This window comes from Hippocampus zosterae, chromosome 16, assembly GCF_025434085.1.
Source record: "Hippocampus zosterae strain Florida chromosome 16, ASM2543408v3, whole genome shotgun sequence".
Lineage (NCBI taxonomy): Eukaryota > Metazoa > Chordata > Actinopteri > Syngnathiformes > Syngnathidae > Hippocampus > Hippocampus zosterae.
In genome coordinates, this window is record NC_067466.1 from 7,271,040 (window position 1) to 7,296,575 (window position 25,536).

At 42.7% G+C, this 25,536-nt stretch overlaps 1 protein-coding gene across 13 annotated transcripts in view; it reads right to left on the reverse strand.

Annotated features, from left to right (window-relative positions):
• auts2a (activator of transcription and developmental regulator AUTS2 a) overlaps positions 1 to 25,536 on the reverse strand; it is a 299,562-nt gene that overhangs the window by 194,107 nt on the left and 79,919 nt on the right. For 10 of the 13 annotated variants that reach the window (XM_052047726.1, XM_052047727.1, XM_052047733.1 and 7 more), the window contains one exon: positions 1,319 to 1,423. In XM_052047726.1, the coding sequence (XP_051903686.1) occupies positions 1,319 to 1,423 (105 nt within the window). The remainder of the gene's footprint in view (positions 1 to 1,318; positions 1,424 to 25,536) is intronic. The other 3 variants (XM_052047729.1, XM_052047735.1, XM_052047736.1) reach the window with 1 other exon arrangement.

The following is a 25,536-nucleotide window of genomic DNA, read 5'->3' on the forward strand; positions in this document are numbered from 1 at the left end:
AATTGGCATGACCGACCTTTTTGTATTCTGATTTTGTGATACTCCCATGAGTATCCTCTTTATTTAGGATTGTCCTTTTCTTCTTCGCATTGTTTATGCAGCGGGACCATTGTTGATGGTCAATTTCAACACATGACAATGTGATCAATTTTTTACTTAAAGAAGAAGCCAGCTTTACTTTGAAACGAGAATTTGTATTCAATTATCACTTTATCTTCATCATTTTTGGCATCATCTTTGCTGTGAGTACATATTTTTCATTGTACAACATTTTTGTGTTATTCATTGATCTTAGGCTCTTTGCATTTATTACACGTTTAAATGAGTTTGTATTCTTTTAAGAGTGTGTTTAAAGACCTTTAAAAAAAATAAGTGCCATAAGTAAACCCATATTTTTAGGGCTTGCCTCTGGCCTTTTTCAGCAAAGTCCAGCTAGCAATCCACTGGAAAGTTGTTCTTTTTATTTGAAAATGACTTACCTTAACTAGAATCCTGGTCAGTTATACTGCGCCTTTGGTACTGTAAATTCTTGTTGTGGCAGAAAAAAGCCACGGTCTAAACTAGCAATACATCACACATTGGTTGCAATGAGTATTCAACATAGGGTACATTTGGAAATTCCTTCTGACGCCCTTACATCACTCTCAGAGTTTGTGTGTTCGGAGAGGCATAGCTTGATCCCTTCTTATTAATTTCCCAACTTATGTTATTAGTCAGAAGCTTGTGAACTGTTTTGTACTGGTTGCTACACTGGGCTCTGACACTCCTTTCCGTGAGGACTCTGAATATCTGAACAGCACATGAGAACAGTTTTCTCAGGTTCCTAACAGTTGAACTCAAGCAGTGGGTGCTCTGAGAGTTCCCAAACACATCCATGAATAGGGATCGGGGATTTTTATGTCTCAGTCAGAGCTCTACTTGATTTTTTTTTTGTTTTTAAAGAAAAAAAAAAATATATATATATATATATATATATATATATATATATATATATATATATATATATATATATATATATATATATATATATATACACATTTCAAAACAGCGACTTATATTCCAGAAGGACGGATATGTATTTTTTTTTTCTTTTTCATTATACTTTTTTTTGCCTGGGGCAACTTATACTCCGGACTGACTTGTAGCCAGAAAAATATATTCAAAAAAAAAAAGACCCTCGCATCTTTGGGGATGTGAAGGACGGATCACATCAGACCACTTAGTTGTAGCTGGTGCCTTTGTACATCCAAAAATCATGGTGATATTGGACCATGGGGCGTTTTAAGCCATTAAATTAAAAAGCCATAATGGTACTCACATCTGTCAGTCGGTCTCTGGAGCTGCACCTCATGGAAGGCTTGGACTCCCCACTCACGCTTTCACTGTCGCTGTCTTTGCGCTTGTTCTGACCTGGCTTCAACTGCTTGAACAGAAAATGAGACCACAGGTTAGCAACATGAAGATGAACTACTCCAGCTATACAGTACACAAGTTGCTGGCCAGAGATGGCCTCCCGCCGTATTCAAGTCATAAATATGTGGGAATTGGCAGGAGCTGCGGAGATGTCTATGTTAATCCGTTTTGTGTCTCCGTCCTTTCAGCCGCCGTCATAGCACTTGCCAATGAAAGACACCATCTGATATCGCAGTATGAAGCTACTCGCAGCTCGTGAAACATAGAACAGGGACAAAGCCCCCTCCAGAACCTTTAAATGGAGCCACTATCCTTTCCAAGCAGACACCACATGCTGAGACAGCAGGAGCTGGGCAAGTGTTGTTTTCTAGCAACTCAGTTGGAAATGAAGCAAAATGAGTCGAATGAAGAGGACAACGGGCCAACCTGAAAGCATCTGAGACTCTTCAAAATATGGAGAACAATAAAGACTCTTGGGAGAGTGCAGCTGAGAGGAATGAGGTGGTTGTATTCTCCCTGTCCAAGTGTGTGATTGAAGTCCACCGAAAGTGTCTGCTCTGTCCCTTGCAGACCAGACAAACACTGCAGGTTTCATTTCAAAGCCCATAAAAAAAGCTGGCTTTACGGGACAGCGCAGTAAAGTACGGCTCAGCCACTTAATAGGAAAAGTAGAGAGATGCTCTGCATGCATAAAAGAGCTTGGACAAGAAGATGATGGCACATTATTCCTGTCCATTTGAAAGGGGGTGTGAGGCTTCTGAGCCATATAAACTGTCTATTTTCCACCCACTCCTTTCAGGGTATTGGCCACCATTTGGTGTGATTAAAGGCCACAAGGCAGGGGAATAGTGACTGAACTCTTGAGTTGAGCAGATAATTAAAATGATTTTTTCCCCCCATTTCTGTCGACATTAGTAGTGTGAAACGAATTCTATTCCTTGAGAGAATTGCGTGGCGGTTACAACGCGGGTGGATTCGCCAGAGTGCTGAGCGTGATAAGAGAGTTGTTGCATTGGGAATGCCTGATGGGCCTGCGTTCCTGCTCCGTTGTCTACCAATGTGTGTGAGTGTGTCTTTGTGAGCGTATGGTCAGACAGAAAATAACAAACGCTGGAGAGAACCAAAAGCGTTAAGAGCACAGACCCGAGGCCACCAATGCCCTGTGCTGTGATAGCACTAATTACATGGAACACTTTTAATTCCCACCAAAACCAGAGCACATTGTACTCCTTTTTTGTGTAAATGCCACATAGTCCGAAGAGAGTTGATGTGCAGTTACAAGGAAAAAAAAGCAAAATAATGGTGATATCGGAGTATTCACTCCGACCCAGAAACAGATTCCTCATGGAGGGGGTTGAGCTATGCTGACTATGTTCCCCTGTGAAGCTCCTTTGTCAGAATTTATCAAACTTATTACTCAACCTGCCCCTTTGGAAACATGTTGCGAAAGTGGTGGACTGCTAATGCTACATACTCGTGGGTAAAGTGGAATAATCTAAACTAAAAAAACTGTATAATCGTTTATTGTTGTTATCTTAAGCACAATGCCTTTCCTAATTTTACTCATCTTTAAAAAATGCATGAAGCTTAAGAAAAACGAAAGATGTTCCCAAGTATTTTGCCTGTGTATTTACACTTCGGGGTCTCATACAATGCAAAGGGCGACAATGCGTTGGGTATAGTTTTTGGTTTGATTTTAAAATGCACATTTACAGCTAAATATACCACAGCTAGAAGGCTTGCCACACCTTCCATTTAAATTTCACCAAAATGTACTGACACATCAGGACGGCTGGCACAAGCTGCAAAGTTAATCAAAGTTGAATTAACATCTTAGTTGCACGCACCTCAAATAATTTAAGAGGTAAGTGAATAATTGGTTTTTAATGCAAAATGCTGCATTTGCATATCTCTTATGCCACCACACCTCCTCTACAAAGTATTTGTAATGTTGGATGATTTTCGTCAAAACTGAGCTTCACTATCTTTGCAAAGACATCAAAAATTCTGTTGCTTGACATGTAATTGGATCGGAACTTCATGTCATAGCTGTTGAGTGAGCAAACGCCAGCCCTGAATGACAACATTTTTTTCATGAGTTGCAAAAAAGAAAAATGTTGACAGCATCTTTCCTTTTTTTTTTAATCCTGATTTAACATCAAGCCGATGCTGCCGTATTAAATCTGCAGAGGTGTTCCATCTTACGTCATTCAATGACAAACCCTGCCTCCCTTTTTTTTTAAACTGAGAATAATTAAAAAAAGAACTTGTCCAATAAAGACATCCTAATAAAGTGAGGCTCATCTTTCAAGGATATTAAATAGCTCAGGACCTGATTACACAGCTATTTGAACACCTATCCTCAGCTTGTTCTCTTTAATTTGCCCCTGAGCTCCTTTAAATGACTTCAGAGAGTACATTTTACATGTTTTTTTTTTTTCACCTGCTCTTTTTCAAACGTCCTCATGATGAATTAATTTATTTTCTGGTCATGATGAAGGGACAGCTAAACCAAACAGAAGAAATCCTGGCCATCACTGCAATTCAAACCCTTGTAATTTACTGTCCTTCCACGCGACAATAAATCTGAATGAGAAGCCCGTGTCGTCCGTATGCGGGACCTCTCCTATTCACAGCTCTGGTGTGATTACTCTCGCTAGGCAGGTAGATCTTTTAAACAGCCCCAGTTTTATCTCCGAGAACGAACAGCGCTACTCATGCACTTTATTGCAACCAGCCCTTATCTATAAAGCAGAGGAAATGACTTTGTCTGCGCAATGTCTCCTAATGTCTTGGTGGTGAGAACGGAAAATTACAGGACAGGGTCAAACCCGTACACATTGATTAAAAGATCACCCTGGGCCTGTATGTGTAACTATTTTTCAAAGTAATTAATAATATACTTATATTGTAAAAGTGCATGTTCGACAGAAATATGTATCAAAATTAACCCGATGTATTGGAATGCCTTGCTTGTTTCGACACTGCAAAATGAGTTGATTGAGGTTGTGGCTAAGTACAGAGGAACCCACAATTTCAGAAATCAAAAGGATAAAGCCTTGCGCTGTTATTCGGAATAACTGCGCAAGGACAAGCCTTTCCACATTTATACAAGACAATACATTTTTATTTACGTTGCGCTTTCACTGTCACAGACATGCTCTTTTTGATGCTGAAATGAGTTGGCACGGGTTAAAACTATCAGAGATGAAGTCGCCCAGAGCTCTTTCCCGTCGCTACAACACAACGGCTTTGCTTTACTTCTAATAATAACAGGGAGGAGATACAATTGACGCATGTGTGCCAATGCAGCATTCCATTCCAAGCTTGCATCCACTTTGTTAAAAATGCTGAAATCACATTTCTGCCAGAGCTGGAATGATAAATACGATACCTCAAATTAACTCCATATTGGTCAAAATGTAACCGATGTATTAATTTATTTGCTGCACAGAGAATCTGTCAGGCTGCTCTTTCTTTGCCAGTGCTGCACTCTCTGTCTCAATTGACTGCATTTTTTCGAAACCTGACAAAAACTGAAGCAAACACTTCATTTAAATCTTCTGGGTGGATTAATTTGAGTTGAACACAATGACAGAGTGAAAACCGCTGATAGACATTTTACTTTAGCAAAGCATTCCTTGCAATATGGGCCAAACTTGTTTTTATTTTTATTTTTTTAACGTAAACAAACAATGTGACTGAGATTCTCCTGCAGTATGCTCGCATGCTGCTATACAGGTAAGGCTTGCTGGACAGGTGACATTCAAGCAACCGAATAAGGTAGTGTGGCAGCTGCAAGGTGCAATTGACTGTAGGAGTGGTTTTGTGACATCAGCTTAATTGTTGAAGTAAAAATATTTCTGAATTGGATGACAACAGCTCTTGACTTTCTCTTACATTGTATATCTGACATTGTGTGTCGTAACTATTGTGAAATTTCACCAAAGAGTTCTGGCTCGTCAGATTCGAGGCAATGAAGAATGAAAGTAGATCCTGGTAACATTTCGAACCGCAAATGCATTTTAGACCGAGCCCTGCACACCTAACCTAGCAACGCACCATCCTTATGCTCCTCATCAGACAAAAAAAAAAAAGCAGTGAGTGGTGAGGGCTGCCTTCTCTATTCGAGCCTCTGTGGGATTTTGTTGCCTTCAACTCCTGGTTTCCCTTAGATACGCACGGCAGCAGCTGCGGAGCTCGGCGGTAATAAAACCCAGAACAGTTTAACATCTTTTATTGTTCTTATGCGGCTCTCAGAACAGCTAACCTGTACTCGCAGGATCTGGCAGTGAGAATTCCACCAGGGTGGCAATGAAAGAGGATCTCATTTACCTAAAAGCGCTTATGAATTTTTAATTTGCTTTAACAAGTAAATTAACAAGTCCCTCATTTGGGAAGTTTTATGGCTGCTTGCCACTGAGGGAGAACCATGAAAGTTTTATAGATAATCCACTCGCAGGGAAGCATTGCTGATAATAAATTGTCTATTTCCCGGGGCTTTGTCGTACCCGTTGGTTTCCACTGACTACACTTTGAATATCTCCTTTTACGCTGCCTTCGGAGGTCCATATACTATGGTTATTAAATTACTTGTGAGGCTCACTACTCTGCAGTGGAAATGAACAACTTGAGGAATTCTGGTGGACTTCACACAGGTGCTTACATGTAGTTATCGGGAGCTCTACTGTCATACATTGCAACACATTAAACACAACTAATTACAGGCCTTGAAGCCTCATATAAATTGTCTTCACAATCGACTGTTTATCCAGTACATCTCCTGTATACTGGGGGTATTGTGATTCCACTTTTGACAACTAGATGGTGGCACATATAATTAGATTGAGGCAGATTTGCTTGTTGGATATATATATTAGCTCACGGGTCAGAGCTGTGTGCTCTCAAACCGGAGAGACATGCTGATGGCACAGGTTTGGGTGGACGTCGCAAGAGTAAAACGGCACCGTTGCAATACAACCCACCACCACAACTCCCCCTACAACCCATCGCGGGATTGCAGAGTTGGTCTGGAGGTTTAGTGCAGATCGTAAAATCACCTTGACTTGCTTGACAACAGCATTTGGAAAGTGCTGCTCCGGTTTAACACACAGTAAGGTTGATCAGATAAGACTAGCAAGTGAAAAGGGGACCTTAGGGTTCGTCAGGGCTAGTGAGAGAGCTGACAAGAGGACCTACAACATCTTTCTGACAGCGGCTGTGTGGAGAGCCCACCAGCATGGCCGGACGCTGACCCGGTGCTTTGCTCCGAGGCCCTGCTGCTCTAACTGCCACAGACAGCAGTCCCGCCTGCCCCTCGTGTCACCCATAAGTCCTCGTGCCACACTCGGTCGTGGCCTGTCACTAAGCATCAGCCCATTGCTTTCCTTGCCCCAGATTTGTTTATTGTTAGCTCTGTGTGGGGGCAAAAAGGTCACATGCATACGGTGTGATAATCATCCTAAATACCACTGTTAGTTAATCATGGTGACTAAACATATCAGACATTCTAAGCAGGTTGAATGTACACTAAAGCCAGTCGTTAGCTTGTGGTTAACATGTCGTTCACAGCTGGTCTGAAGCCGTTCATAACCATGGGGAAGTACCATTTCCTCTCCTTTTCAATCTTCTGACATCATTGTCCGGAAGCATCTCTGGAGACCTTGTCAGACATCATTTTCCAAGAAATGGATAGATCAGTAGGGCTACAGAGGTGGCTTTTTTAGCTTCTGTGCTGGAATGTGAAGCCAGAGCAAGGATATGAGCCACTGAGGACTAGTCACAGTAGCCGCAGGGTAAAAGCATCTTGAGCAGAGTGGCAAATGGAGGCTTGGGGGGTGAGGGGGGGAACAAGAGGATGGGGGAGTGCATGGCTGAGAGCACTGCCTTGATCTCATCAGTCATACTAAGGACTCCATTTCCTCCACCGCGAGCTGGAGGCTACTGAAGTTTGTGGCTGCATTTATCTATTGCCATAAATCCTTGATTTATGACGACATTACAGACAAATCAATATGCTTTTAACATCCATCCTCTGGCCTGCGTCACAAGCACCCCACTCCTCTCTCACAAATGGTCATATAACGCTGGAGTCTGGTGCACTGAGTTATGGGGACAATTCCCAGATTTAATAATGAAAGGCGCTAGTGGGGAAAAGTTAGTGCTGAGAAGAGAGCGGCAGGAGACATACACTCTCAGATCATATCTGAACATCTTGTTATAGAGGGCCAAGCGTGGCAGTAACAATAACCCCCTCTCAACCCCCCTTGCCTACTTTACACACCTCCAATTCCCTTAAAAGGGAGGTAGAGGATGGGGAGGAGACCAGATGAATGCTCATCACCACATAACTACTCATCAAAAAATGTGTGCGCAATTAATTGCATGGCTCCCCAGCTCTTCAATCTGTGCTACAAAGTTATAACTTCAATATCGGCTCTCAGAGACCCATCCAACTATAGCCACAACTAGCGTGCCAACGAAAATAAATAAATAAAATACAACAGCTCCCAGAGCACGGGCGGCTTCAATAAAAAGAGGTATGGAAAAAAAAAAGACAACAGAGAAAAAGAGCTCTGCTAACGGCTTGCAGGGGCTATCATTTCTCTTTTTTATTGCCATTTATTTTCCTCCAGGAATTCACTGCCGGTATATTGGCAGGCCTTCCAGTAGATGGATGCAATGAAATTTAGCACAGACACTTAACACTGGGTCAAGCCTTGTGAGCAGCTCATGTGGTAGGAAAATGATAGACAAAGCCTCTAGTGTAGAAAAAAAACAACAACAAAAACAAAGAAACAATGACATAAACAGTAGCATGATGCTAAAACATGTCAAGGGTTCTCTGGTGAAAAATGGAGCAAGAAACTATGGGATGGCATCATCATGGCTGAGAATCCACTCAACGAGCACACACCTTAACTGACGTTTAAACAGTGTCACTCTTCAGTTAAGAAAGCAATGAGCCACTTCTGAAACTCAACAATCAATAAATTATAATTGGATTGTAATGACCGTATAAGAGTACAAAAAAAAACATGACACAAAATCGGATGAACTAAGACCATGTTGGCTGTGGTCAACAATTCAGATTTGAATCTCACCAAAAATGTAATGTTTGCATTCACGCGGGGGACTTTCCATTGCTAAGTCGCGAGGATGGGAGGTGAAGGTCATGACATCACTCAATGAGTTCTTGTTAGCAGGTGGATATTGAGGACAGACGGTCAGTGATGTGCTCCGAGTGCTGGTATTAACCAAAATGAACGATATTATCTCACTTTAGCTGCATTTGGCTCCATCTGCACCACGATTCAGGGGATTAGGGGAGGCTGTAAAAATAACGGCAGGATATGCATTTCCTATCCGGCTGACCTGAGTGCATGCCCAAGGCCAACTCCATCATCAGTAATCTCTGCAGCAAATGTCCTCATCGAGCCACCTTCCCAACGTTCCCATCTGCCGTTATCAAGTCATAAAACGAGAATAAAATAAGCAGAGTTTGTCTGTGTTGTTTGGATTATGCTAGCAAACATCTGCTCTGGCAGCTCTTAACAAATCAACAACGGGTGACAACAAAATCGCAGTGAAAACGGCGCGATTGCAGCTAAAATGATCATCGCGTGAGGTTATTCACGCGAAACATGCAGAAACAGCGGACTGCATAGTGATGTAAATGAATAGAGTAAGCCAAGACGTTGACAGACCATCGCCCATTCACCTAATAATCCGACTCAATTGTGTCATGAAAATATCGCATGGTATGGGTGTCGCAAATACGTAGGCAAGACAGTCAGTCTCGCAGATGATGCTATTCCAGTGATGCCTCTCTGACACAAAAACATCAATATGACTGCAACAAATACTTTGAATGACATTAGGTGGTGCCGAGGATGCGAAGAAAAACACAAAGATATGTCTCGTTCAAGATCATAACGTAACGTACAAAAACACAAAGATATGTCTCGTTCAAGAGAGGCAAGAGAGGCATTATTAGAGGGGTGTTTTCTGGAGAAATGTTGAATACTCAACCAACTCAACCTCAGGGGCAGTTGACTTCAGAGGTTTAGACAGGAATTCGACAGTCCGGACATTGCACATTCCGTTGTTAAGCCGTGCAATGAAATAGTTTGTTTAGCCAAGTAAGAATAGACAACACGAGAAGGCACACTGAGTTACTGCCAAACTTTTTTTTTTTCGAATGGCTGAGAAGGTTTTGGTATGCAGATATTTAATGTAGCTGGTGAGGAGAAGAATGAAAGATGATATAAATTACAACAAGGAAGCCCATTACGTCGATCGCGATCGACCGGGAGATAGCGGACTGGTCCTAAATCGATCGTGAGGGGTGTAAAAAACAAACAGCCATTGTGTGTCTTTGTGTTAGTAATATATTTTTTGTGTGTTAACACACTGCACCCTAATCAGCCAATCAGTCTCATTTTCACAAAAAACAAATTTAAAAAATACTATAAAATAAAGCAGGTAAATCTATAACCAACGGTGGCGCGTGACCTGCGTCGCTGGAACTTGTGAGCGCTCAGCAGTCTGCAATTCCAGCTTGTGGTCATAGCTGTTGCGCTATATATTTTATCATTATTCTCATTAGTCGTTATTCTCATTCAGAGTTTGTTTCGTGTACAATTTAGCAAGGGCACGGGCAAATAATAGGAATCTAGAGGGCCGAGGGAAGCACTTTAAAACGGCATGTGTGAGCTACGATAGTTAACAGGCTGCAAAAGTGCGTTGCATGCCTCCGTGTCAGGCTGTCACTCATCTTGGCGTGCGTGTGTTGTTTTTTTTTTTGCATGTCTTACAGTTCATTTATTTACCGATTGCACTTGCAAAGAATACGTTGCACTCCTGATATTTAAAAAAAGATATATTATTAAATGCAACGGGGGTCACATGTTATATGATTCGTAACCCAAAATGTGCAAAGTACACTCTTCATCCGATGTCACCGGTGTTGTATTGACCTTGCCCTGTAATTTAAGATTATACAACTTTCAGGAAAGCTACGGGCTATGCAAGACCTGACAGGATTCACAGCACTAAGTCGCCCGCCCGGACAAAAAGCTGTCTCTTGTGTGTCACAAATTCCAACACACGGGGGACCAGTTCTGGCTGAACGAAGTTGTACATCACACGCGGTACGGTGGTGGCTTATAGCGCTCTTTATTTATAGGATTGTTTTGCCCTTCTGTAGTACTATTAGTGTCTTTCGGCAGCCATTAGAGAACAGGCAGGACAAAACAATTACTTCTCGTTGCCATGTCCTTATTCTATTTATGTTTTGGCCAGGAGAGTAGCGTAGTTTCCTTTAACTCATAAATCCAGTGTACACCATTTTTGATGTTTTTATTTTTCAATTTATTTTCCAACATGTTTTATTTCGCGCACCACCTCCGGTTCTATGCCAAGCTATTTTCTGAGACAAAACCAGGCGAGGCGGTCGAATGCTTTCCAACTTCTTGTAAGGCATCAAGGGCTACGAATGTGGACCAAATGAAAGCCATTTTGTGAGTAATATGACTTCCTTACTGTTATCAATCCACCCCCTGGACCTACAGAATGGTTAAAAGTTACCATAAAATAAAGCATAGTTTCAGTTTTCAGCAGAATCCAAGACAAGGCTGCTAACCTTCCCATTAAAGACTCTGGCAAGGATCGATACTCCGCATTTTCCGAGGTTATCAGCAGTGACAAGGTCCTAAGTCATAGCTTGCGCTGTCTCTCGAACATAAATGCTTCCACCTCCACAATAGTTCTGCTTTTATGTCGAGATTTTTCTATTTGGATGGGAGGAAAAAAAGAAGATATGGAAAGTGGGAGGCATCGGATAGAGAGAGGGTGGACTTGTGGTGGGGTGATGAAGAATGGTTATGTCTTTGCATTGATGCTGGTTTAGAGAAAGAGGCAGAATAAAAAAAAAGAGGTGCCACGGAGAGAGGGGGTGGGGGTTGGGGGTCTGATAAATCGAAAATGACTGGCTGCCGAGCTGTAATCTGCCAGCGCCAAGCCCCCTGTAGCAACAAGCCAAATGAAAAAGCACGCTGACAGGCCAGAGAGATGAAGGGCCTGCGGTAGATTACGGGGAGGAGATGGCGCAAGGTGGAGGAAAAGAGGGTGGAGGGCGGGGGTGAAGACGGAAAAGGAGGGAGGAGGACAGATCTAACATGGGGGTGGGACAGTTTGTTCTTGTTTACAAAGGTGTTTGGAGGAAAAAGACGGAAATTAGTCATGACACACATATAAAACATACACATACACGCATAGTCATTCGAAACAACATTTTCGATCACACTTTCTCATGGAGAGTTAGCAACTATGGGATGGCATCGATTCTAAGTCAAACGATCACCCGCAGCTCGTCCTTTGCGGCCTGCGGCTAATGAGAAATCAGCCTGTGTGCTGTGTTACGGTAAGCGAACGAAGGACGCAAAGAAAGAAATACAAACTGATGAATGCCCTCCTTGAGTGTGTCACCTTATGCTTCTTTGTCAAATTCACATGCATTGCACTGTGATGGGCCGCTAAAATGTCACAGTATTTATCTGGATGCGGCATCGCCATCCTATTGACAAACCCCTCGCTGGAAAACAGCTCAGGGGTTCACCCTTTTAAACGAGCCTGGAAAACGACAAAAGTGCACGAGAGTCTGAATGCTCTCAGCTGAAAACAATGACAATTTGAAGGCAGATAAAGCACATGTGATCTTTGCATTTTGACTAAAAGCCAGCAGCAGGGCACGGGTAGCGTCAATTGTCCTTCACAAGCAGGTGAATCCGAGCTGCGACATCAAAATCCGACACAAGAGCTCCACCTACTGCAAGAGCCTCCGATGTGCCCGTTCCTCTGTTGCTTAGACTGCCAGGCCGACTGCAAGGAAGTAACAGGGCACATAAACAACACAATGCTTATTTCTTCCGGATTTGTATTTACAATTCATAATACAGCGACAGACTAATGGGTGTACACATTGCAAGGAGCTAATCAAGCCCATCCCCCCCTCCCCCACATCTCACCATATGAAATGTTCATGTCTGAAGCATTGTATAGGCGGAGTATCGGGGTACAGGGCGGAGAGAAAGGGTTAGTCTGCCTTTCTAACAGGTCTGCTCGCCTTAATCCTGAACAGAGCTCCCTCGCTAGAAACGCAAGGTCATTTCGACAGCAGCGGTGAGCCCAGGACATAACCACTGGCATCGTAAGTGGGCACTTAATAAAACTCACGTGGAAAATAACTTCAGACGCTACAGACAGAATCCCACCCACTGGCACCGTAGAAGGCAAAGCAAATAGTGTGTCTGCATCATCCAGAGTTTACACAGCGACATCAGATGATGAGCTGCATATATTTAGAAATCACCCGTGGCTCAGCGTGAGGTCTGATGAATTCGCAAACAGCAGGACACAGTGCCAGCATGCTTCCAACGGCATTATCAGCAACTCTTTGTTGTTGATCCATTGATGCTTTGTTTTTTTTTGTTGTTTTTTCTTCTACCCCTCTCTGCCCCACCACTGCAGCAGACATGCCCAGGAAGGAAACTGGGGCTTTAAAGATGGAAAAGCTGGATCCCTCCCCCTCCTTGTCTCATTTGTAGACCCATGGATCACAGTGGGGACTGTCACAGAGAAAAGCCATCTTTCTCACAGCATGGCCGCCGTTTCACTGCAACCCCCGATCAGCTGCAGTCACCCTCAATTCCTGGACTCCCACTGGGCTATTCAGAAAATCATGACTGAAACCGAACCGTTTCTATCTGTATCCTCATTCCTAGTTGTGGCACTGGGAGGAAAAGAAATAACACACTTAGCCGGAAGAGAAATGATTTTGACAGTTAAACTTCATGCAAACTGTTGTGAATTCTGAGAGATGTCGACTGAGCCAATGCAGACGGAATAAATAATTTGGGATGAAATTCACAAATTACCGCATTGGCCCGAATATAAGACGGTGTTTTTTGCATTGAAAAAAATGCAAAAAACACAGTTTTTGCATTTTTGCATGCGTCTTATATTCGGGTCTAGACATTATACCCATTCACGACGCTAGATGGCGCCAGATATCATGAAGCGAATGCCGAACTTGACTCCCCAGGCCAATGGAACCCCTGCCGAAAAAGCGGATGTCGTCTTATGTTCGGGTCTAGATATCATACCCATTCACGACGCTAGATGGCGCCAGATATCATGAAGCGAATGCCGAACTCGACTCCCCAGGCCAATGGAACCCCTGCCACGAAAAATAAAAATAAAAGTAGCGGTAGCACAAAGAAGAAAAATAAAAAATAGCGGTAAGAAAGAAAAAAAGAAGAAAATAACAGAAGAGATAACAGAAAATGGAGAAACAAAGAGACGATCTGGAGAAAAGTGGGTTGAAGATCAGCCAGGTTAACCAGCAGCTGAGGAGAAGTTATGATGTAATTTACATTTCAAAAACCAGAAGCGGCGGCCCGGTAGTCCAGTGGTTAGCACGTCGGCTTCACAGTGCAGAGGTACCGGGTTCGATTCCAGCTCCGGCCTCCCTGTGTGGAGTTTGCATGTTCTCCCCGGGCCCACGTGGGTTTTCTCCGGGTGCTCCGGTTTCCTCCCACATTCCAAAAACATGCATGGCAGGCTGATTGAACACTCTAAATTGTCCCTAGGTGTGAGTGTGAGTGTGAATGGTTGTTCGTCTCTGTGTGCCCTGCGATTGGCTGGCAACCGATTCAGGGTGTCCCCCGCCTACTGCCCGGAGACAGCTGGGATAGGCTCCAGCACCCTCCGCGACCCTAGTGAGGATCAAGCGGTTAGGAAGATGAATGATGAATGAAAAACCAGAAGCCATTCAATCACGAATGTGTTTGCACTTTAGATGTGAATGAGACAAAATAGCATGCTTTTTCTCTCAAATATATTGTTATAATCATTTGTTTCAGATGTACTGTAATTATTTTCTGTATAAAAAGTCATTTGGTATTCAAAAAGTGATTTTTCAAACTTGAGTCTTGAAAAAGAGGGGGTCGTCTTATAATCAGAGCTGTCTTATATTCAGGCCAATACGGTAATATAGTATATCACGGCAATCCCAAAATGCCACGAACCGAATCGGGATGACATCAGAGCAATCACCGGTTAACTCAATGCCTGTTCAATTGATTTTGACTTTGTGGTCTACTCCTAGTTTTGTGGGGCATTGATATAATGCAAAAAAAAAACAAACAAACGAACAAAAAAGTAAATTCATGAAATATGATCTCACTGAATAAGCCTCTATGTAATTGCACTGCTTGCCAGAGTTTTAGGGTTCGGTTAAGATTGTCTGAGTTCCGAGGAGGAAAAATCAGTTCTCAGGCTGGGGTTCAACACTTTAATCTACAAGCAATTTCCAGAACAAAATTTCTGGTATGAGATGAAGCTTTTACAAAAGTAGAGCACGATGGCAGTGACACTTAATCAAAGAACTACTGAGGGGAGAAAAGTGACTTAGTTCCACCGTGACAGCTTTAGCACTGAAATGGCTTTGAACTATGCTCGTCTTCCAGCACCACATTATCAGCCCGCAATTGAGGGATCTTGAATGTAATAGAAAAAAGAAGTTTTGTGACACTAGCACGTAGCCCACATTTTTTATCAGCCACCGCTAATTCATTCATCCATTCATTTTCCAAACCGCTTTATCCTCACTAGGGTGCCACGCTAATTATCCAGCCAAATATGGAAAACACATGAAACAGGTAATATTAAATATGGGGGACAATCGAAGTGAAAAGACCATGTTTATTGTAATGGCTAACATGATGGAGTCTGACTTCACAGAAAAATTACAAGCCGTTTGGAAATAAACGTGAGATGAAGTGTTTTCACATTTCACAGACAGCAGGGTGAGATTTTCAATGTTATGACCGATGCTGCTTGACTGTCAACAAACCTGCTTTTCCAAAAAACAAGACCGATCCAACCTTGAGAGCAAAGCTGCATTTTGTCTCAAAGATAAGACTCCCGTGCATCCCGTGTATTGTGAACTCAAAATCGTCCTCAGACAAGACGAAACATTCAAACCATGCCCCCCGACAAACCTTGCGAAATGTGCATGAGTCAGCACACGGGCGAGTTCCCACATAATGACAACTGTGCTGAGTACAAAATAAAACTAAGCCAAGGTTGTGAAATATTGTGCTACAAAGAATCATGACCTCCAGGCATTTCCATTCCCAATGCAGCTTTTCACGCTCACCAAAGACTCAATAAAGTGCAATATTGTTTGACTCTTCACAAACAGTTGTACATGTAAAATGCAAAAAGAGACTGCAATACATGAACCAGGCAAAGCTGGATATTTCTTTTAAGATGGGAGGCATGCAGTTTGTGCAAGGAGTGCTCTGGTTTCACAGGGAAAAGAAAGACACTGCAACGATCCTAAATCAGTGGTTTTTAATCAGGGTTCAATCATATCCTCGGCGTTCGGTGAATTGGTCTCAGCAGTTCGACGGAACCTCTCCCATGTAGGGTAAGACAAGCCTGACTCAACATGTCAATTAGTTAAGACACGCCCGCTTGGCCATCACTGGCTGGTTCATTTTGTGCACAATTAAAAAATGTATACTTTACTGTTATACTAACTGTGTTTACATTTTCTCTTTTTAATAAATGTGTTTGTTCTGTCTTGAATTTGTAATTAAAAAAAAATTTACTAATGGAGGGCGGCCCGGTAGTCCAGTGGTTAGCACGTCGGCTTCACAGTGCAGAGGTACCGGGTTCGATTCCAGCTCCGGCCTCCCTGTGTGGAGTTTGCATGTTCTCCCCGGGCCCTGTGTGGGTTTTCTCCGGGTGCTCCGGTTTCCTCCCACATTCCAAAAATATGCATGGCAGGCTGATTGAACACTCAAAATTGTCCCTAGGTGTGAGTGTGCGCGTGGATTGTTGTTCGTCTATGTGTGCCCTGCGATTGGCTGGCAACCGATTCAGGGTGTCCCCCGCCTACTGCCCGGAGACGGCTGGGATGGGCTCCAGCACCCCCCGCGACCCTAGTGAGGATCAAGCGGTACGGAAGATGAATGAATGAATTACTAATGGAGGGTTCGGTTAATGTGCATATGAAACGGTTGGATACCTCTATAAAGAACCACTGCCCTAAACAGTTCATTTAACCCTTTCGGGGACAGTGGTCACAATAGTGGACAGCTTACCGTGTAACCAGGTTACAGGTTATCATTATTTGTACATGCATGGGTTAAAAGGATACACTAAACAAGTTTTTCAACTCATCTCATTTTTTTTCCAAGAAAACTTTTAATCTGTACTGTATATGCGTCAATATACTTTGTAAAAGTAAAACATATCTTGATAAGCTCCGAAGAAAAGCACCAAAGAGCGAAGGCCCAATTCCCCCGTGGCACATCTTTTAAACACACGGGTAAATAATTCAGCACCGCCTGAACAAAGACTGAATCTGAACAAGGGCTTGGTTCTCTCATGTAAGCTGCACTTTCTTTCCCTGTCCCACAAGTAGTGCCAATGACACTTTTCTCTGTGTTCACGACTGGGAGTTTTCTCCCCCCCCTTTTGGTTTATTTCAAGTTTTCAGAGATGATTTCCATTCCCACAGCTAGAGATTTGGCTGCTGCCTCTTTAGTTCAGACGCCAACTACTGAATGTCTTCTATCTTCACAGACTGGTAGTTCCAAAGCTCCAGCATGTCACCCTCCCGTTGACCTGTTGGTGGTGCTACATGACAACATATCAGGATGATGAGAACCCGGTGGGAACTATGTTTTACTCCTCAATTATTTATCATGAACTAGGGTCTCCAGCCAATCGTGAGGGCACATATAAACAAATATTCACACTAACATTCACACCAATGACCAATTTAGAGTCTTCAAATCTATATATAACATTTTTGGAAATGTGGGAGGAAGCAGAATAAAAAGAGTAAATTGCAGAAAGGATGGCCGAAGCCGAGATTTGAACCCAGTAGCTCAGAATTTGGAGGCTCACCACGTTCCATCAAGGTTCACACATAGACAAACACACATTCATACAATCACACTGAGGGACAATATTGTGTTTACAATTGACCTACCTACTGTGAATGTTTTTTTGGAATGTGGGAGGAAACCGGAGTACCCGGAGAAAAGCCACACAGGCACAGGGAGAGCGTGCAAACTCCTGCAAAATTAGTGGCCATTCGTGCTCACACTCACACCACGGGACAATCTGAAGTGTCCAATTAACCTGTCGTGCATGTTTTTGGAATGGGTGGGGCGGGGGCTTGAGTACCCAGAGAAAACCCACTCAGGCACAGCTAGAACAACCAAACTCCACACAGGAAGACTGAAGCCGGAACCCTGCACCTCTGCACTGTGAGGTGTGCTAAACAAGTCTTTCACCGTGCCGCCACGTTGACACAAATGTCAACATTATTTTGTATCTTACTCAATTCTGATTTGAAGAGACAGAAGAGAATTGTTAGCACAGCCATGATCAAATAGCGAGAGCCGTTTACTTATTACTATGTGTACATAATCCAGTACTGAGCGGGTAAAAAAAACAAACAAAAAACAAACAAACACAAAAGGTGTTTTAAATGTTTGCAGCTAATAATTAATGAGCACAAAGACATCCCCATCATTTTCTTTTTCGACTACTCCATGTGATAGGGGAGCCGACATTCAAAGGATTCACTGAATCGAAAGCCTGTACCTGTTTCTTCTCGCTCCTTCACTCTATTTCTCTCACTCTCTGTAGCTGCTATTTGCAACTATTTTTACATGGCGTCTAGGCAAGCGGCGGGCTCGTAACACCGCGAGCGACCGTGCATCCTAATGACTGCAATCAGTGGCCGCATGTGTGAAAGACGCCTTTGTTTTCTCTGACGCTGCGTAACGACGCAAAGAGATATGCACGCTCACTCAACACTCTTCAGGATGAATACACTCGAAGAGAACAACCGTCACTGTGATTGCCTTCGCACAGAACCTTTTCATAGCCATAAACAGAGCCAAGCAGCTATCAAAGGAAATGTCTCATTAACATGCACCATTACACTGTGTTTTATTTACATTCAAGGTGTTGTGTCAAGGGACTTTTGCAAAGCATGAAAAGGTGGAGTGCTTGGTACTTTTGAGCCAAGTAGTGGGAGCATTATAATGAGGATCAGTTTCAGTACAACACAATTAGTCAATACATCATGATATAAATGGTGATGCAAATGCATTTCATTTAAATAGCATCTTTCTTCCTAACAAATACCGAACAGTAATAATAAAAGTTGTCATTGACAGGCTGTCACACTCCGAGACGTAGTTGGTGATGGGGTGCAGCTGTCACGTAGTAAAACCTAATCATTGACAGGGTTGGTTGGGTGGCTGGTCGTGACTGAGGGCTGGATGGCTGCTGATGGTCGTGATGGCCAAGACCGCCATGGAAATACACCGGCCGTTCGGGAAAATTTACATACTTTCCCGAAATTCCCCTTGACCACTCCGCCCCTGTATACAATTGATTTTAAGGGACTTGAAATTAAAATATCTATCTATACATCCATTTTCTAACCCACTTTTCCTCATGAGGGTCGCAGACATGCTGGAGCCTATCCCATCCAACGTTGGGCAGTAGGCGGGGGACACCCTGAACCGGTTGCCAGCCAATGGCAGGGCACACATAGACAAACAACCATTCGTTGTCCCACACCGAGGGGCAATTTAGAGCTTCCAATCCCTAGCATGCATGTTTTTGGAATGTCGCAGGAATTTAAAATACCCGTAGAAAATCCACGCAGGAATGGGGAGAACATGCAAACTACACACTGGATGTCCAGAACCTTCACAGGCATGGCGAGAAAATCCAAATATATATTTTTTTTAAATGTGAAAAAATACATTATCAAGTGATGGGATTTGGCTATTTCTCCTTTTTTTTTTTTTTTTTGAAAACCGTACATTTAAAATTCATAGATAACAGTAATTATATTTCAGCAGTAACATCATTCTTGTAAAAGGGCTACTACATATACTGTGTTTTAACCTATGCATAACTTTACACGCACTGTTAATTTCGGGCATGTGAGGCATAAACCTTACATTAGTTTGTGGTGGAATAAAAAACGCAGTGTGAGGGATTTTTGTTGTTGTTGAGAATGTTTATGTGTTGCAACATACATTTTAAACCCAAGGAATGTGGTGACGCTTCACTACAAATTAAATGTAATACAATTTGTATGGATGGCTGATCATTCCTGAAAATGGTATCCATTTTTCTGGCCACTAATGACCTAGCAGACATGCATGGACACGGTGAGGCGCACACAGGCCCACCCATGCACACACACAAACACACTCATGAACACATGCACACAAATTAGCGCTCAGAGCGTTAACAGTGTGAATCATCAGCAAGTATCACGGATTCAACAGTGTGATTAATTAAGTTACAACGAAATCTATTCTAATTATATGGGTGTTGGTTCTGGTGCAAGGGAGCAGGCAGCATAATGACCAACAACACAAACAGTTCATTTAATAATAATATAACACACTGCAACCAGCACACAAATAATCGGAGAACACATTTGCTCATTTACAGTATGAGGTGAGTGGCTGGCCAGTCAATGTTATGAGGATCTGCTGAGTATGGATGTAAATAACAGCAGCATGTATTGTGTATTGTAAAAGGGGGGAAAAAGTAAACATAATAAAGATAGGAACTCTCTGGTGTATTGAGTTGAGCTGACTTCTTGCTGCAGCCACAACTGATTCCCGAGCCCATCGATCAGAGAAGTGAACCAGCCAATGGGGAGTCTAGCTTTGACTTGATCGATGGGCAACACTTCTGACCAAACGATAGCAAAATGTCAACTTAAGCCAGCCAAGGACCAAGATTTACTATCGGCGTTTTCCAGGCCATCATAGCATTGGCGTGGGTTGAAGAAAATGTGTGTTAAGTATATTAGGCCATGCTTGCATTTCAATAATAATGCTAACCGCTGCATCATTTCATTCCCTTGCAATCAATCGCATTGTCACACAAGCCTGACCATTCCCTGCCGATTGATTAATGAGTGGATTGCTGCGTCTTGCACTACCACCCACCATGATATTATTATCACTGGTGACAGACTAATGATAACACTGGTCATTCATTTTAGAACCATGAGCAATATCTGGCAACTGAAAACATAAATAGTAATGTTCTATACACTAGCGCTTGGGGAAACAGTGCATAAGTAACTGCTAAGTGCTAAGATACTGGATGATGGAAAGTAAGGGTTACTTAGTGCTTGGTTTCACATGCAACGCAGTCTCCCTCAGCAATTACAACTGATTAAGAGCCTCATCAAAATGCCTGCCAATCTCAGCCAGACGCTCAAAGTTACTCAGCAGTCTGCGTCAGTCAAATCATTTGTAGTCTGATGTGACTTTGCCTTCCTGTCAGGCTAAGGTGGCGAGTGGCAAGTGCTCTGTGGTTACATTCAAATCATCTCAGACACAGATATTCACACACACAAAAAAAGAAAAAACAGGACCTGTGGGTAGTGGGTCCTCAACAACACCGTAGCCTCCTCCCCGCAGATGCATAATGCATGAGAACATGTAAATACGTTATTCCGCACATGCATTAATAATCACGGAGAACCTCACAGTCTAAGCACCAGGGCAATTAATAAAAGATGGTGCACAGATAAAGCCCCCCCCTCCATCTTCAAAACCTAACCCCACCCACCACCACCACTTGATCCACTGAGACACATTCCTTGCCAATTCTTAACCTTGTTTTATTTCTGTGCCTCTTCGGCGGCGGGGGGGGGGGGGGGGGGGGGGGGGGGGGGTTGTGCCGCAGCCCGAGCACGGCTGAATAATTAATGGAGGTTATCAGTGCACCCGACTACCGTATAGAAAGTCTGCTCCATAGAAGAAGCAAAGGATTCACACAAACATATGACTACGTCTAACACACACACACACACCCATGCACACAAACAACTGCTGCGGTCCTCGGCGGAGTCCCTGGGGAGGAAATGTGAGGTTAACTGGTCTCTGAGGAGCTGTGAAATGAGGCCTTCATAGCCTGGAGACGGTGCATAAAACATCAACGTGGGGAAAAAAAAAAAAAAAAACTCAGACACAAACATTGATCTCCAAGGCACAAACAGTGCAAATAGAGACTTTAAATGCAAATTTCTTAGCTGTTTCCTCAGTGTGGCATGACCATAAAGACAGGCAGATAATAAAAATATGTCAGGGAGGAAAAAAAACAAGTGTCTGTAATTGAAAAACAATCCAATGTCATGACCCACCTTGAAAACTTGTTATACCATTGTGCATCGGTATAAAATATAACTGATAAAGGATGAGTAAACCTTACGTTTGGTTTAAATGAGCTACACTGTTATAAACACAATCTTTATGGATGCCTCTGATTGGACTGGGACTATATTTTGATGCGGACTTGAGGGAGTGGGCATACAGCATCATTCTTCTGTGGATATATAGGAAGGAATTTAACTGAATGTTTACATCTCGGTACCTCAGACCGCAATGATATTGTCCCAAATTGTAGCATTGGAAACGCATAGCCAAAAATAGCTTGCATTAGGCGTAGTAGGACTACAATTGCCACAATTCTTATACACAGTAGCAGGGAGTAGTCCTAGTTCGAGTATTACGAAAACATTCGATACCCGCCATCATTTAAAGGCAGATGAGAATGACAATGAAAATGGAATATGAAGGATTTGAATAAAAGATGACAAACTGAAAAATGTATCCTTACATAAGATGCACCGCATTACAAGACGCACTGGGGATTTTTGAGAACATCTAGGGATTTTAAGTGTGCCCTATGGTCTGCAAAATACAGTAAGTCTTCTTTATTAAAGTGTGGCTCATCCAGTTACTGCAAGGCAAATGGTTTGAATCCCAACTCTCACCATACATGGTCAAAATGTCCTTGGGCTAGACACTGAACCTTAAATTATCTCCAGGTCGCCATTGTAAATAAGAAACTGTTCTCAATTAGCCAGGTTAAACAAATATATTTTTTAATCCCATTGATGTGGTTTTGTGGCATGTCTCATTTTACCTGATGAATTCAATGTGTTAATTGTTTGCAAATTTCCACTGTATTATTTTACTGTGGAGAACTGACCACCCCGAATCCTAATAAAGTAAAGCTTACTCCAGCCGAGTCGCCATGAATTGGTCAGAGGCTTTAAATAATTCTCAGAAGGAAGCCTTGAATTGTCCAAGCATATATAATGAGAATTTAGACAGACTTGAGGGACTTGGTGCCCTCTGTAAGTGAAAATAAATTCAGTTTTTAAAAAAAGAGCCTTCAAATGCAAGTCGACCAAATTCAAAGTCATTTTTGTGGTATGGATGAGAGGAAGAAGGAAGGAAGGCAGAAGCGGAAGCTCTGCCTAGTCGACTCTTTGTTCCGATGAGTACAAGCCAGCTCAGTTGACAGCTTGTCAATCCAAACCAACGTAAAGCAGAAAGATCTGGAGAAGACAGCTCTTTCTCTCCACCTCTCTGTCTTTGATACCCCTCTGCCTGTCATTCCATTGCTTGTGTGCAAGCACCAGCTGACCTTTAACCACCACCGCCGTGCGTCCCTTGTCTGTCAAGTACAAAATACCCAAGAGGAGTGATGAGAGGGGGTGTGGGGACGACGACAGTCTTCCCCCTGCAGCGAACATTCCACCTCCTCAGTGCGTTGACTTCAAATGAGAGTAATCACTGTTTATTACCTCACTTTGCCCTTGTCTTGTCCAGGAGCAGCAGCCACATATTAGGGTGATTAGATAATTAGGGCCATTACGGTATTACACTGGCCAATGTCACACATCATGCAGTGGATAACGAGCGATGACAAAAGCTCTCATGCTTTCTCTCCATTACAGGCGTTTCAACAACTTTAAGCGGGCAGAAAATGGCCCTAATGATTGCAGCGAATGTGCACGACTGCCCTATTTAGAAGCAGATGGAATTTTCTGTTCAAATTAACAACACGAGTCACAAAGGGGAACAGACTGTGTAAAGTAGAGAAAGCAAACCTAATGCAAGGAGGCTTTCACTTCAACACTAATTAACATAAGGCCCCGTGTGCTAATTTCCTAAAAAAAAAGTACTTAACACCACTCACAGTGCTTCATTTATCTGTGCTAATAAGCGGGGAGATGTGTATCTACTTAAGCTGCAGAAGGTCAATTTACGAAAGCTGAATAATTCACTAAATCGAGAATCTAGGTCACACACAGACACACACACACACACAAAAAAAATGTAAAAATACACAGAGGAAATGTAATCATAATTAGTATGATTATCCAATCCGTGTGTAAATGCTTTTCATGCTTGCTTCTAATAACTCTAATAGAAATTACGTTTGCCTGCATGCAGTGCAGTGACATTCTTTTTCCCACTCAATCCACCAGGAGTGCAAATGACAAAACAATTACAGTGTTACCTCTACTTACGAATGTCTCTTCATACGGAATTTTCAAGTTACGAAGCACCTCAACAGGAAAATATTGTGAAATAAATTTCAAGATACGTAAATATAGGTGATACTCGCAGCTCGAATTTGCTGAACGCAGCATACTTCTAGCTGTTCTGCCATTGGCTGTTACCAAGCATCATCCTGGCATCCCATTGGCTGAGAGGGAACTCTACCATATTTAGAATCCTCGTCATTCGCTCCTCGGGCCAGGAAGCTCTCCTATAGTTTTACTTAAATGTAAATCACCCAGAGAAAGTGTTCGTTAATCAGGTGATTGCTCACGATGCTGATGTTTGCCTTGGACAATTTCGAAGGATTGTTAAAAGACGACAAAAGCAAATGTCATTGGATCAGTTCTTTACAAAGCGCCAGGCAAAACCCACTTCTGAGAGAAAAAATGAACTAATGAGGGCAAAAAGGATGAGGGTATCGTGCAATAATCTACTTGTAACATGTATTTGTTACATATTTTGATGCACTTTTATGCCTTAGGAAACATCTATGTCTGGATTTTGGGGGGCTAGGAACGGATTAGGGCATTTCCATGGAAAACGCATCTCTACTTACAAAATGTTCGAGTAAACAGATTTCTTCCAGAAGCAATTAATTTTGTAAGTAGAGATACCACTGCAGTCAAAAAGGACATGACTAGATCAGTGAAGAGAAACATTGTGGCGGGATAGCAAGTCTCAGAGTGAGCTTGCAAAGCCATCATTAATGCTAAGGGTGTGACAACGAAAGCAGGAAAAGACGGTAAAACACACAAAGTAAAAAAAAAAAAAGTAGCTGGAAAGGGAGATGGCAAGATGATGAAGGGACACAAGAGGATCGGCAGCATCTGGAGACTTGGCTATATCACAGCAATCTGATGGTCAGGTTCTCCAGCATGAGGGGTAAAAATCTGTTTCCTGTCATCTTCCATCTTGTCAGTCTTTGTTCAAACTTCTCGCATCTTCTCGGCCAGCTGTTTGCTGGCTGTGCTGACAGATGGCTGGCTCTCTTTGAAATGCATGCGCCTCTGGTCTGCTCTTCCCAATGCAACCGCCACATAACCTTCGCATTGCTGGTAAAGTTTTAGGGAAAAGAAGTCAGGCTGACCAATACACCTGACCAGGTTTTTTTGTTTGTTTGTTTTCAGAAGGCAACAATTAGATGTCTCGTGGCTCACTGACTGACCATGACTATCAAAGAGAAATTTCCTGATGGAAAATCATCTTTAACACTTTCACATACAGCCCGCCACACCCAAAGTTATTTTAAGTAGGAGAACAACAAGGTCAATTCCTTCGTTTTGGTTGTAGATTGAAAACATTGGGGGTGGCACAGTGATCAACTAGTTAGCAGGTCGGCCTCACAGTGCAGAGGTACCAGTTTTGATTCCAGCTCCGGCATTTCTGTGTGGAGTTTGCATGTTCTCCCCGTGCCTGAACGGGTTTTCTGCAGATACTACTTTCTGCATTTTTTCAAAAATATGCATGGACACTTCAAATTGTCCCTAGGTGTGAGTGTGAGCATGAATGGTTGTTTCTCGATGTATGACCTGCGATTGACTGGCAACCAGTGAGACACATGAAGATAAGTGGATGAGAAAATGGATGGATGGGTTTTAGATCAAAACATGAATCTGAGACAGTTCAG